The 13,622-nt window shown below is 36.7% G+C and overlaps 1 protein-coding gene across 2 annotated transcripts in view; it reads left to right on the forward strand.

Annotated features, from left to right (window-relative positions):
• osbpl3a (oxysterol binding protein-like 3a) overlaps window positions 1-7,995 on the forward strand; it is a 28,339-nt gene extending 20,344 nt beyond the window's left edge. For both annotated transcript variants that reach the window (XM_048202284.1, XM_048202285.1), the window contains exons 18-22: window positions 42-192; window positions 391-535; window positions 731-857; window positions 5,779-5,901; window positions 6,536-7,995. In XM_048202284.1, the coding sequence (XP_048058241.1) occupies window positions 42-192; window positions 391-535; window positions 731-857; window positions 5,779-5,901; window positions 6,536-6,632 (643 nt within the window). In that variant the 3' untranslated portion in view covers window positions 6,633-7,995. The remainder of the gene's footprint in view (window positions 1-41; window positions 193-390; window positions 536-730; window positions 858-5,778; window positions 5,902-6,535) is intronic.
• The last annotated feature ends 5,627 nt before the right edge of the window (window positions 7,996-13,622 follow it).

Raw genomic sequence — 13,622 nt, forward strand, 5'->3', positions numbered from 1 at the left:
CAGCATCTCTGTCTTTCTTTCACTCATTCACTCATTCTCAGTTTTGGGGATCGTTATGAGTGGAGTAAGGTCACTTCATGCATTCATAACATTCTAAGCGGTCAGCGCTGGATCGAGCACTACGGGGAAATGTCAATCAAGCACTCAAACACCATGGGAGATATCAGTCATTGCAAAGTCACTTTCCTTAAGGTAGGACCTTCAAGACATGCAAAATTCTTTCATTCCACATATTCCTCATTCATTCCACACAATGTGTGTGTATCCGTGTCTTACCCACATCTTCCTCTTGTGGAGCAACCACGACCAAATTCTCATTTTATGAGTAACATGTTTATTACTAGTTCTTTTATTATGATTTTTTTTTTTTTATGCATGCCTTGTATTCAGTCAAGATCTGGAGGTCTGAATGCTAATGAGGTAGAGGGTGTGGTCACTGATTCAGAGGGGCGTGTTATTCACTCTCTGGTTGGCAAATGGAACGAGGCCTTGTACCTAGGAAAATCTCCCTCAGCAACCTGCATCTGGAGAGCAAGTGAGTTTCAGACCAGTCCAGAGCAGTCTATTTAACTATTTAAATGTTTGAAATAAATTATGTTAATAATAATTATGTTAATAAACTAAATTATAATTATGTTCAATCTTCTATTAGTTTGTGGATAATGACCTTAAGAGGGCACTAACACAGCACTGTTTTTGTCTTTGAATGTTTGTCTATGGGTGCATATAGATCCTATGCCTGAAGACCATGAGCAGTACTATGGATTCACCCAGTTTGCAATTGAGTTAAATGAATTGGAGGAGGGTTTAAGGCCACTCTTGCCCCTGACGGACACTCGTTTTAGACCAGACCAAAGGTACACACATAATTAGAGACATGAGTCAAAATCTGCTATGGGGTAAAAATGGAAAAAGTTTTAAATAGTGATTTTTTTTCACTATTGTTTACAACAGGATCTGCATTTCCATGGGTTTTAATAAAATATTTTTATTATAAGAGACAATAAAAATGACTTTCTGCATTTAAACTACTACTTTTTCTGGTAAAAAACAAAACAAAAAACCTTTCTGGTAAAAAAAAAAAAAAAAAACGAGCTTGTTTTTTAAGTCAAAAAATTTGCGACAGCTAAAAGTAACATTTGACAAGTCAAACATATCAGTCTCTGAGTAGGGGTGTGACAATACACACATTCCAAGCAAATCGTGTTCACGTTCATGATTGGCGTCTCAGAGCAGTTCTGTTCAAAATAAATGCTGCATGCTCCATCACTGCATGTGCTGTAAGTTTAACCTGCATTTTTGACTGAGTATTTAATTTAAGTTGCATACATTTTATTCTTGCACTGATGTTCCTTTTTTAGCAATTTTGAACTTTGACAGCCAGTTTGAGATATAGGCTATATTTGAGTATTGTGTGTATCGGATAGTTTACAAAATCAAACGATTGGGACAGTTTTTGCTATTGAAATGACTGGGTAAAAGTGTCCCAATCAACCTGAATTCACCCTACTCTTTGAAATCATAATTACATTGCATTGTTTAAACCCCAAATATTTAACATTTTCCATTAACAATTATTCAGTTTGGCCTATTTGTAACAATGTCATTGTTAAAAAAAAAAAATTAGTTGTATTTAGTATTTAATAGTTGTAATGTAGCTAGCTACTTTTTGATAGTAACTTGTAGTGTAGCTAACTACGTTTTCAGAAGGGTAGCTTGAATGTAACTTAACTACCTTAACTTAAGAGTAGCTTGTAGCTTGTCAAGCTACAGTTTCAGAGTAGCTTCGCTACTAAGTATTTATGAGAAGCAGAGTTCCAGTGAGTTCAGGCATTTCCCGAAAAACCCACACTACCCGATGCTTTGAAGGCATCAGCACTTTCTGAGAACAGGGAGAAAATGTTGTTCTTGGTGGCTAATAATGTTTTCTAATAAGGTGGGTTTCTGCGGGAAATTCAAGCATGCAGCTGTTCGTCTTTGCGTCATTATGTCACGTCTGTTTACATAAAGAACGAGTCCCATGTGGAGGATGCTGCAGGTGGCGGATCATTTATAGCCTTTTCTCACAGCGGTTGCAATAATTAAACTTATCATTTTGATGGTGGATTGTAATATAGAAATGTCCAAATGACAATCATCAGTGACAACTGGAGATTAACCCGTAGTCAAAAGCAAAAGATTTCGGACTGCAGATTGGCTACAGAAATTGAAATCTACAGGTAACGCTAATACACACTAACAACACATAATCACGCAATGCTGATGTTGTTAACATTAACAAATTGAGAACAAAGTATAACAATAATAACAATTTGCACGGTTTGACATGATCCGAGCTAAGTGATCGTTAGATTTAATCACCATTGGCAGCACGATTTATTGTAATGCTTTTTTCTCAGTTGGTCAGAACAAAAGTGGCAGACATGTTACTTACTTGTTCAGATGACTTTTTCCGGTGAAAATTCATATTTGGTCATACTTCCAAGACGTAGAATCTGTGATTCCGAAGTACAGTATCCACACTGATGCGGTGACTGACAGCAAACATTAGATTCATCTGCGCTGAGTAGCCATGCCGATGCACAACCCACGTAAAGATGATAATTCTGCGAATAACTGCAATTGCAGGTTTCAAAGAGAAACGGCGACAGAGGCAAAACTTACGGACTGCAGCTTTAAATGTGTGATCTTGAGATGAGTCCCTGTAGTTGTCCAATTTGACTCTCAAATGATGATGTAATATACACCAGTCAACATTTGAAGTGTATCAAAAACTTTCATCAAAGTTCTCCCAAAACCAAAGTCTGTTTCTTTCACAATTCATACCTAACATGTAAGTCTGTTATTAATCAATGTTGTCATTAATGTAATGTCATCCTTCATGGCTTTTGATGGTCTCCAGACACGATTGTTTGTCATTAGGTACCAATTGTTCTGTCACTGGTGTCCGTAATTGGGAACCGATCATCATTTAAGGCTCTGAAAGCTTCACTTAAGGTCAGAAAGCATAGAAAATGCCACGTTTAGTGAGATTGCAGGATTCTGGCCTCAAAAGGGCCATTGGGATGCTGCAAGGAGGCATGACTCAATGTGAAGTTGTAGACTCAGTGGGGGTGTCTCAAAGTGTCATTTCCAGAGCCTGGAACAGGTTCAGAAGGTCTGATAGTGTGAGTAGAAGGCACAACACCAGTAGGAGTGAGTAGAAGGTCACAACACCAAATCAAGGCTGATACTTGACCCTGCATGCCTGCAGAAATCACTTCATGCCTGCAGTCAGCCTGCGAAATGACTTTCAGGATGCAACAGGGGGGAGAGTGTCCACTCAGACTGTGAGGAGATGACTTTGTGAAGTTGGCTTGAGAGCCAGAAGACCAGCTGTAAGTGTGCCTCTTTCCAGAGCACACAAACTGGCACGTCTGCAGTGGGCCACAGAACACCGCAGGTGGACACTGAATGAGTGGGGTACAGTGCTCTTCACAGATGAGTTCCGGTTCTGCATGAACTTCCTAGACAGGCGTAGGAGAGTCTGGCGTCGCCCTGGGGAGAGAAATTTGCCACAAAATATTGTACAACATGACAGTTTTGGCGGATCATCGGTCATGGCTTGGGGAGGCATCTCTATGGGTGAAAGGACAGAGCTTGTCACTGTCAAAAATGGCAGCCTGACATGCCAAAGGTATAGGGATGAAATCCCGAGACCAGTTGTGCGACCGTATGCTGGTTCAATGTGGCCAGATTTCGTGCTTATGGATGACAACGCCCGCCCACATCGAGCAAGGCTGGTGACGGAATTCTTGGAGGAGAAGGGCATCTCAAGGTTGGAGTGGCCATCCCGGTCACCCGATTTGAACCCCATTGAACACATTTGGGAGCAGCTAAGAGTGCAAGCACACCAGGTCCCTCCAGGAACCCGTGCGGAGTTGTGAACAGCGTTGCTGGAGGAATGGCAAGCCATCCCTCAACAGAATATCCAAAACCTCATCTCAAGCATGCACAGGCGATGTGAGGCTGTGATCAATGTCAGAAGTGGTAACACTGACTACTGACTGGTTGTCTCAATGCATAACGTTTATTGTTTCTTGTTTATGACATTTGTTAAAGGTGCCATCGAACGTTTTTTACAAGATGTAATATAAGTCTAAGGTGTCCCCTGAATGTGTCTGTGAAGTTTCAGCTCAAAATACCCCATAGATTTTTTTTTATTAATTTTTTTTAACTGCCATTTTGGGGCATCATTAAATATGAGCCGATTTATGCTGTGCGGCCCCTTTAAATCTCGTGCTCTTTGCCCACGGAGCTCGCGCTTGCATTAAACAGTGCCTAAACAAAGTTTACACAGCTAATATAACCCTCAAAGTGTTGACAAAGTGTTCGTCATGCATGCGTCGGATTATGTGAGTATTGTATACTGTTATATTGTTTACATTGATTCTGAATGAGTATGAGGTTATGCTACGTGGCTAACGGCTAATGCTACACTGTTGGAGAGATTTATAAAGAATGAAGTTGTGTTTATGCATTATACAGACTGCAAGTGTTTAAAAATGAAAATAACGATAGTCTTGTCTCCGTGAATACAGTAATAACCGATGGTAACTTTAACCACATTTAACAGTACATTAGCAACATGCTAACGAAACATTTAGAAAGACAATTTACAAATATCACTAAAAATATCATGTTATCATGGATCATGTCAGTTATTGTTGCTCCATCTGCCATTTTTCGCTATTTTTCTTGCTTGCTTACCTAGTCTGATGATTCGGCTATGCACATCCAAACGTTAATACTGGCTGCCCTTGTCTAATGCCTTTCATAATGTTGGAAACATGGGCTGGCATATGCAAATATTGGGGGCGTACACCCCGACTGTTACGTAACAGTCGGTGTTATGTTCAGATTCGCCTGTTCTTCGGAGGTCTTTTAAACAAATGAGATTTATATAAGAAGGAGGAAACAATGGAGTTTTAGACTCACTGTATGTCATTTCCATGTACTGATCTCTTGTTATTTAACTATGCCAAGATAAATTCAATTTTTCATTCGAGGGCACCTTTAAACCATGCAATTCATGTTTGTTTTAGAGTATGAACTCAAATTTTTGACCTGTTGTAACATGTGCAATAACATCTTGTTTTGTTGAACTGAAAAAAGATTTCTTTCCTGTTTTGGATCCTGCTTCACACTCTGACGCTCCATACAGAGTGACTACAGTACAGTACAGTATCCAGTGCATCACCAATGTTTAAGAGGCATTTCTAGTCTGTTGTGACTTCAGGTCAATCACAGAAGTACTGAACAACTAACAGTTTTTTGGTGCACTCTTGTCTTCACAAATGTGAACAAACAATCATGTCATCAAAAGTGATGAGGCATGAAATTCCATTGATGACAACACTGATTAATAGCACTTGCATGTTATATTGTACAATAGTGAACAATACCCATTCTTGTCTTTGGACAACTTTGAACTTTTTTGATCCACTTCATGTTGACTACTGTATATTATAACTTTGACTAGTGATTTTTTTATAAAATATAGTTTGATCACTATCTTCTCAGTTGTTTAAAAGATTAAGGCAATTATCAAAGTTTGATAAATTTTTCCAATAAAAGATTATACATTTACATGATTTATTAAATTGAATTACCCCTTATCAGGTTATGACTCACATATGAAGTATGAATTATGCATGTTGTCTTAAAATGAATTCTTCCTATTACAAAATAAAAGTTTTGTATGCTATTGGCTACTTATTGTTCCTCTTTTTTTGTTAGATTACTTGAAGAGGGTGATATTGCCGGAGCAGAAGAACAGAAAGAAAGAATTGAAGTCCTCCAAAGAGAGAGGAGGAGAGTCCTGCAAGAAAATAACATGATGCACTCGCCTCGATTTTTCAAGTAAGTGAATGTTATAAACACAAAAGCTGCATTTCCACCGAAATTACCCAAAACAATTTGTCCCAGGAACTTTTTTCCCCCCAGACTTATTGCTAGCTGCGTTTGTGGTCTAAAGTACCATGAGGATGGTCTGGTGATGTAGGACTGCGCGCAACTTTCCAGTTCCCGCTGGATTTCGTCCTCCACATATAAACTTAATAAAGCCTGAACCTCATTGTCAGTCCATCAGTCGTATTTTTTAAACTCCGTTGTTGATTTGAATAGCAAACAACTCTTACTGCACACACCATAACAGACTTAAAAAAAAAAAAAAAAAAAAAAAAGATGGTTGAAAAAAAATGCTGTGTCAACCAATCAAAATGCTGCGTGAACTCAACCGATCAGCATGTTCAGCGCCCAAGTCTCACTTTGGAAAAAGTACTACCTAGCAAGCAGGTACTTTCTGAGGGGGATTTTTTTTTTTACCTGAAACTTACCCTGGTTCCTGCAGTCGAAACACCCCCAAGTACCACCCCAGAGTTTCTAGTTCCTGGGGAAAGTTCCTGTGGTGGAAACGTGGCTAAAGATGCAGTTTTGTTGCAGTTAGGTGGGTCAAGAGTTTCTGTTCGTAACTATCTTTCATTAATTCAATCAGACGTGCTGAAGACGACTCGTGGGTGAGCAATGGCACTTATTGGGACCTCAGGAAGGACCCTGGATTCAGCAAACTAGAATTCCCTGTACTCTGGTGACCACCCGTAGATTTATATCATTGACTTTTCCGTTTCTGCTCTGGCTGTATATAGATCCTTGAACACTGTGGGCTTTTAATGTACTGTCCTTATTTTGATGTTTTTGATGTTTATTTATCTTTGTTGAACAGACATTTATATCATATTATAGAAAGTATCTCTAGAAACACATCAATGCCTTACTTGTCAAACTGCCTCACTGATGTTTAGATGCAAATGCACTGACCAATGACTTTTGTAAGTGCCTGGATATAATTGGTGTATTTGTATTTAATAAGCAAAGTAAAAAAAAAAAAACTGTTAACTAATCAGATCAATTTAAACATTCCTCTAATCAGATCAATTTAAACATTCCTCTAATCAAACAATTAATTAATAAAATAAATTAACCAATATGAAGATTGATTTAGAATCTTAAAGACAAACATTTAAATTAAACCTAAAATAAATAAGAAATCATTTTTGCAAATGAAGATTCTTTTTGGACCATTGTGATTTTTTTTTTTGCATTATTTTTATTGTCATTCTCATTACTGTAATCTGAAAAACAGATGTATTTAAATTGTAGTGTTCATGCAACATGGTAGTATTTGTTGTACTGCCTTTTATTATTATTTTTTTTAATCATCACAATATATTGTATAAGAAATCAGTACTATTAAAATAATGAGAATTTTGGGATACTTAATTATCATGAAATTAATATTGCAATTAAAGAAATATCTTGGTCCTAAAAGAGTTCTTTTATGCAAAATATGATTTCTTATTTATACCTCTTTTTTTTTTCCTTGAATAATAATGTAACCTAGACTGAATAGTTTAAAGAGATTCACATCAGGGAAGTTTGCACTATAGCCTTTGTTTAAAAGCCACAATTAATCAATTGCTGACTCAGACAATGCACTCAGGCATTACCATGGAATATAGAAATAAAAAAATATATACATAAATATTTTTGCACAGGGATTTATCGTTCTTTAAAGGGATAATAAAAGAAAACTATTGGAAAAATGTTTAAAAGAAAATGTTTAAAAATGTTTAAAAGAAATTGTCTAAATGAATGGATGGTAATTTTGTGTTGTGTACATGCTTTTCCTCCTTTTTGTGTTGTGTGTGAAAGAGAGAGGGGGATAGTCTATATGTGCTCATGTGGTATGCCTGTTACACATAACTGTTGCCCTGTTTCTGTGAAGTGTGGGTGTGGTGTGATGCGATAAACACAAAATTTCTTTCCTTGGTCAATGACATACAAAGACTTTAAACAGATCTGGGACTTTTGCTTTCAGAGGATTGAAAACAGACTGCATCAGTGTATGACTGGCCACATGTTTGGCTTGCACAATAAATGTACTGAGAGCACAAATCTAAGGAACTTTCCTTGTTTTATTATACAGATGCTTTTGGATATTCATCTGTTGCTTAACTCTTATGACAGTGGTGTATTTATTTATTTAGCTTGTTTATTTTACTACAAGCTTTTAATTAAAGAGGTAAAGATATTGGAATTAGATATCATGATGAACTTTAAAGGTATTGTTAGTAGGGTATCCCTAAAGCTTTGCTTCATCTCTGAATGGCTGGTAGGATTGTAACACTAGGAAGATCCCCTTTCTGAAAATGACAGGTTTTTTTAATGGATGTTATTTTATAAACATACACACACAATGAATATCACTTGTTCTTTCCTGACCTAAACCATTGCTGTATACTCCATGTGTAGCTGTGCTCTCCAAACTAAATAATGGAGCAGTGACATAAACCAGCTTCACCATAACAACTGCCAAACCTCAAACTGTGAGATCTAGCAGTGACTATTTCGCATATTCATTTTTATTACTTTATTTGTTTGTTTATTTTTACAACCTGAATTCCGTAAAAGTTGGGATGTTTTTAAAATTTAAATAAAATTAAAACTAAAAGACTTTCAAATCACATGAGCCAATATTTTATTCACAATAGATAACAAATGTTATAACCTGCCCGCTACAGAACGAGGTGTTCAGAGTCATTGGTAGTGCATTCGCCTCACATGCCAGCAGCGATCGGGCCGGGGGTTCTTGACCAACTCAGAGCAGGGTGGCGACTCAGAGGTTCGAATTGGAGTGTGAGTTTTGGTGGCAGCGCAATGAAGAGAGGGGTGTGTTTGTTTGGGTTGATTTCAAATAATCAACAGTGTTCAACAACGAATTTGAGAAATCGCATACAGCACCTTTAAATGTATTAAAATGCATTAAACATTAATTATTGTTTAAGTAATATTTATTAAATTTATTACATTTATTTAAATTTATTACATTTCTTATTAGGTCAGTTACAAAAAGAATTGTCAATCAAGTTTATATCATTTTATCAACTCCATGTCATCATATAACTCCAATACATCATATAAAAAAAGCATATATCTCCTCTTTTTTGCTGCCATCTTTTTACTCTTAACTAGGTTAAGACACCTCTCCAGCTCTCTTAAATAATTTAAGAGCTAAGACCTAGTCTTGACACTTAGGAACCTTTATGAATCACACTTATTCTTAAGTCTAAGAATAAGAGTAAAATCACGTCATTCTTAGAATTTTGACACACTTAAGACTAAAATTTTACTCTGAGCGGCTTTATACATACAGGCCCAGGTCTGTAACATGATTTGCTATAAAATGGATGTCTTAGAGAGGCAGAGTCTCTCAGAAGTAAAGATGGGCATAGGCTCTCCTATCTGTGAAAGAGCATAAAAAGATTGTGGAATACTTTAAAAACAATGTTCCTCAATGTCAAATTGCAAAGGCTTTGCAAATCTCATCATCTACAGTGCATAACATCATCAAAAGATTCAGAGAAACTGGAGAAATCTCTGTGTGTAAGGGACAAGGCCGGGAACCTTTATTGGATACCCGTGGTCTTCGGGCCCTCAGACGACACTGCATCACTCATCGGCATGATTGTGTCAATGACATTACTAAATGGGCCCAGGAATACCATTATACCATTGTCAGTAAACACAATCCGCCATGCCATCTGCAGATGCCAACTGCTCTATCATGCAAAAAGGAAGCCATATGTGAACATGGTCCAGAAACACTGTTGTGTCCTGTGGGGCTGTTTCAAAGTGGAAAAGTGTTCTATGGTCAGATGAGTCCAAATTTGACATTCTTGTTGGAAATCATGGACGCCGTGTCCTCCGGGCTAAAGAGGAGGGAGACCTTCCAGAGTGTCATCAGCGTTCAGTTCAAAAGCCTGCATCCTTGATGGTATGGAGGTGCATAAGTGCATATGGTATGGGCAGCTTGCATGTTTTGGAAGGCACTATGAATGCTGAAAGGGATATAAAGGTTTCCAGATGATGTCTATTTCAGGGAAGGCCTTTGTGTATTTCAGTAGGACAATGCAAAACCACATACTGCAGCTATTACAACAGCATGGCTTTGTCGTAGAAGAGTCTTGCAGTCCAGATCTTTCACCTAGAACATTTGGTACATCATTAAACAAAAAATATGTCAAAGACGACCACGAACTCTTCAGCAGCTGGAAACCTATATCCCGCAAGAATGGGACCAAATTCCAACACCAAAACTCCAGAAACTCATTACCTCGATGCACAGATGTCTTCAAACTGTTTTGAAAAGAAGAGGAAATGTTACACCATGGTAAACATGCCCCCGTCCTATTTTCAGACCTGTAGCAGGCATCAAATTTGAAATGAGCTCATTTTGTGCATAAAATTGTAAAATTTCTCCATTTTAACATTTATCTATGTTCTATTGTGAAAAAAATATGGGCTCATGTGATTTGAAAGTCTTTTAGTTTTCATTTTATTCAAATTTTAAAAACGTCTCTACTTTTCCGGAATTGTGTATTCAAATGACACAGCTGAAAAGTGTATAGTTTCTGAAATTAGCCTGACCACAGCTTCCCTTGTTATTGCCTCAAGAATGTGTCAGTTCCCACAAATGCTGAGAGCTCTCTTACAAAGTTATTTTGTTTAGAAGTCATACAGTCAATACTCTTCATTTGTGCATGGTGTTTTTTTTTTTTTCACTTAAACCTGGAAATAAAGTTTTGAGATGAATTATGACAAACTATCACATACAATGAAATAACATTTAAGATTCTACACAATTTTAAGGCTACTAATCGAGTTTCTAAATTTGAAGCATTACTCTGTAAACACATTGTACAGTCAGATGTTCTTGATTCTATTGAAGCACATGATGTAAAAATACAAAGAAATCTTGAAATTCATTTGAATCTTAAAATTCGTCTCTTGCTATGTTCAAAACAGCACACTAACTTAATACTTACTGCACAGAATACAGTGCATACTGCCTACTATTTTTCTAAGAATAGTGTGTGTGAAATAGTATACAATATACAATGAATAATGTTTTAGTAGTATGCTACAGTGTTGTCACTTGACAAACATTGAACATTAATTCAGCACAGCTGTGTAGGTTGTTACCTTACAAATAAATGTGCTAACCATTCTTTTTAAGTGCAAACCTGAGTGAAAATGTTCTACCTTTCAGCCATCCTCACCAATGGTCTTGATCTAACCCATAAACATTCTGTTTGTCGGTGTAAAATCCAGTTGATTTGGTGAAATTATCTTTTTTTTACTTAAAATCAGTTGTTTAGATTTTATTTTGACGATGAATAAATGTACACTGACAAAAAATTGCTTAATGTGGTGAAATGTAAATTAACTTGTTTGACTCAAGTTAAAAATATAATTAGCCTACCATGTATGAATCAAATTCACTACGGTTAGCTAATTTTAAGGGTTCAGGTAACAATATAGCTCCTTACAGGAACACCTACCACTTTTTACTTTGTAGAATAGTTCATTTATACACATGTAAAAATAATACATTATAGTTGGGTTTCCCAAAACATCACAAATAATAAAGTCCCCCTGTGGTGAAAATGTTTGTCTTATATATTGTTTATGTCTATGTGGTGTTTATAATATTCTTTAAGAAAAACCATGTGAAAATTCATGTCAACATCATTGCTGAGTATTTTCTATTTAAAACTGCAGTGGAAAAATTACAGTCCCAAACCCGTGGTTTGAAAGTGCTGACAAAACATTTTTTTAAACTGAAACAGTGATGCGTTGAACACCCTGTTCTGCAAATAAATGTGGAAACAATATACTTTTATACTGAATTTATTTTGATGTTAATTACATTTACGAGCTGTTTCTTTAATACTGTGTGGTTTATATGCATGTTGATGCTGATTGGGCTGACATTTTTGACACACCCACCAAACAAGAGAAAACCCGTTGCACACCGTTTCAAGGAAACATGTCGTTCAACCCGTAAACCGTAGCAAAACGTTGCGCACCGGTTTGAGCTTGAATGTGCCCCTGATGTTTATGACGTCACAAACTACCTTGTAACCAATCACGTCAATGTACCGACAGGCTTTAGCATATCATTCACCATGAGTGCTCTGAAGCCCGGAACACACCAAGCCGACGGTCGGTCGTCGGGCAGTTTTTTTTCGTAGGCCGACTAAAGCCGCGGTCACACTAGACTTTGAACGTGCGAAATTTTTTTAACTGCATTATTGCGTAGAATACACTTAAAAAATATGATTCGAAATAATGTTCATTTAAATATGTTCATTAAAAAACAATATAAACATTTCATTTGTAAAAGTAATATAAACATCTTTATGATCAGATTTTTATTTTTTTTAATACAACATTGAATTATTGAACAGTTACACATTTTGAACAATTATAGTTTTAAGCAGTGTATTGGTACTTACTGTTCTACACTCTAAGAAAAGCCAGGGAAAAAGGCACAATGTTCTGTTAATATAAAGGAATTATTCCAAATGGTGACATTTCTGTCCCCAGGACATTGCATGCATAAATATGAATGAAAATTTACACTAAAATACATTTTATTATTAAGCAAAGTGTCCTAAACATTAATCTAACTGCAAATTTAAAATATATAATTTAAAACATTATTAAAAACTACTGAGAACTCTAAAAAAACAGCATTTATTACATGTCCCCACTATCTAAACCTTAACTTTATCATGAAATATAATCATTAAAATCTTTCAGAAATCTCTTTTTTTTTGCATTGTTGTGTGACTCCATATACTATCTTTGCTAAACAAAAAGAAATGTAATAAGAAATCCATAATATGCTATATAAAATACACATTTTAGTCATGTCCCCAGGTTTTCTCTCAGTCCTATTACCCTCACACATTGCCCCCTCTAAAAAACTTGCCACAAGACACATTTTCAACAGGAAGTTGCATCATCTGGATCTTATGTAGGCCATGGGAAGACCAAAAGTAAGTCCTCTCATTTTAATTTCTGTATATTTAATGAAATTATAACTATAACTGAGAAGGTCAATCTCAACGTACTGTCCTGTTACCTAAATTATTTCTTAGATGTTATTTGTCTATTTCAAAAAATATTAACTTTAGGTAAGTCACTAGAATTTGCTTAGTGTCCTCATGCTATATGTCTTGTATTTGATCATTTTTTGCTTAAGAACTCAATCCTGTTACTTGCAGTCCTGTTCCCTTTCGAAGGGAACTTCAACTCTGCGTTTACCGCTTTGGGGAACGTCACTCGTGAACCGATGTCCGAAAGCTAAGAATCAAACCACTCCAATAGCATTTGGCTGGCGACAGCCTATCACGTCATCATAGCGTGACCCGGAAGTATATAAGGATCGCTATTGTATCGAATCCGATAAGGGAATCTATATTATGCCTTACAAACATTTCAAGAGAGTGTGTTAATCCGTGTCCCAGGTTTTGACACTTGATATACACATTTCTGGGTGTTTTCTGTCTGGGAGTGGAGCGTGCATAGACAGTGCTTGAGGGCGCTGTCTGTGTGTTTTTCTGTTATTTACTGTGAGCGTCTCCCTATCAGGACGCTCCATTCTCCTTTGGCACTCTTCTCAAGGGAAGAGGTGTCCGCATCTGTGCCTGGTGATTCTGGCCCTGTTTGTGCTG

This window comes from Megalobrama amblycephala, linkage group LG9, assembly GCF_018812025.1.
Source record: "Megalobrama amblycephala isolate DHTTF-2021 linkage group LG9, ASM1881202v1, whole genome shotgun sequence".
Classification (NCBI taxonomy): domain Eukaryota; kingdom Metazoa; phylum Chordata; class Actinopteri; order Cypriniformes; family Xenocyprididae; genus Megalobrama; species Megalobrama amblycephala.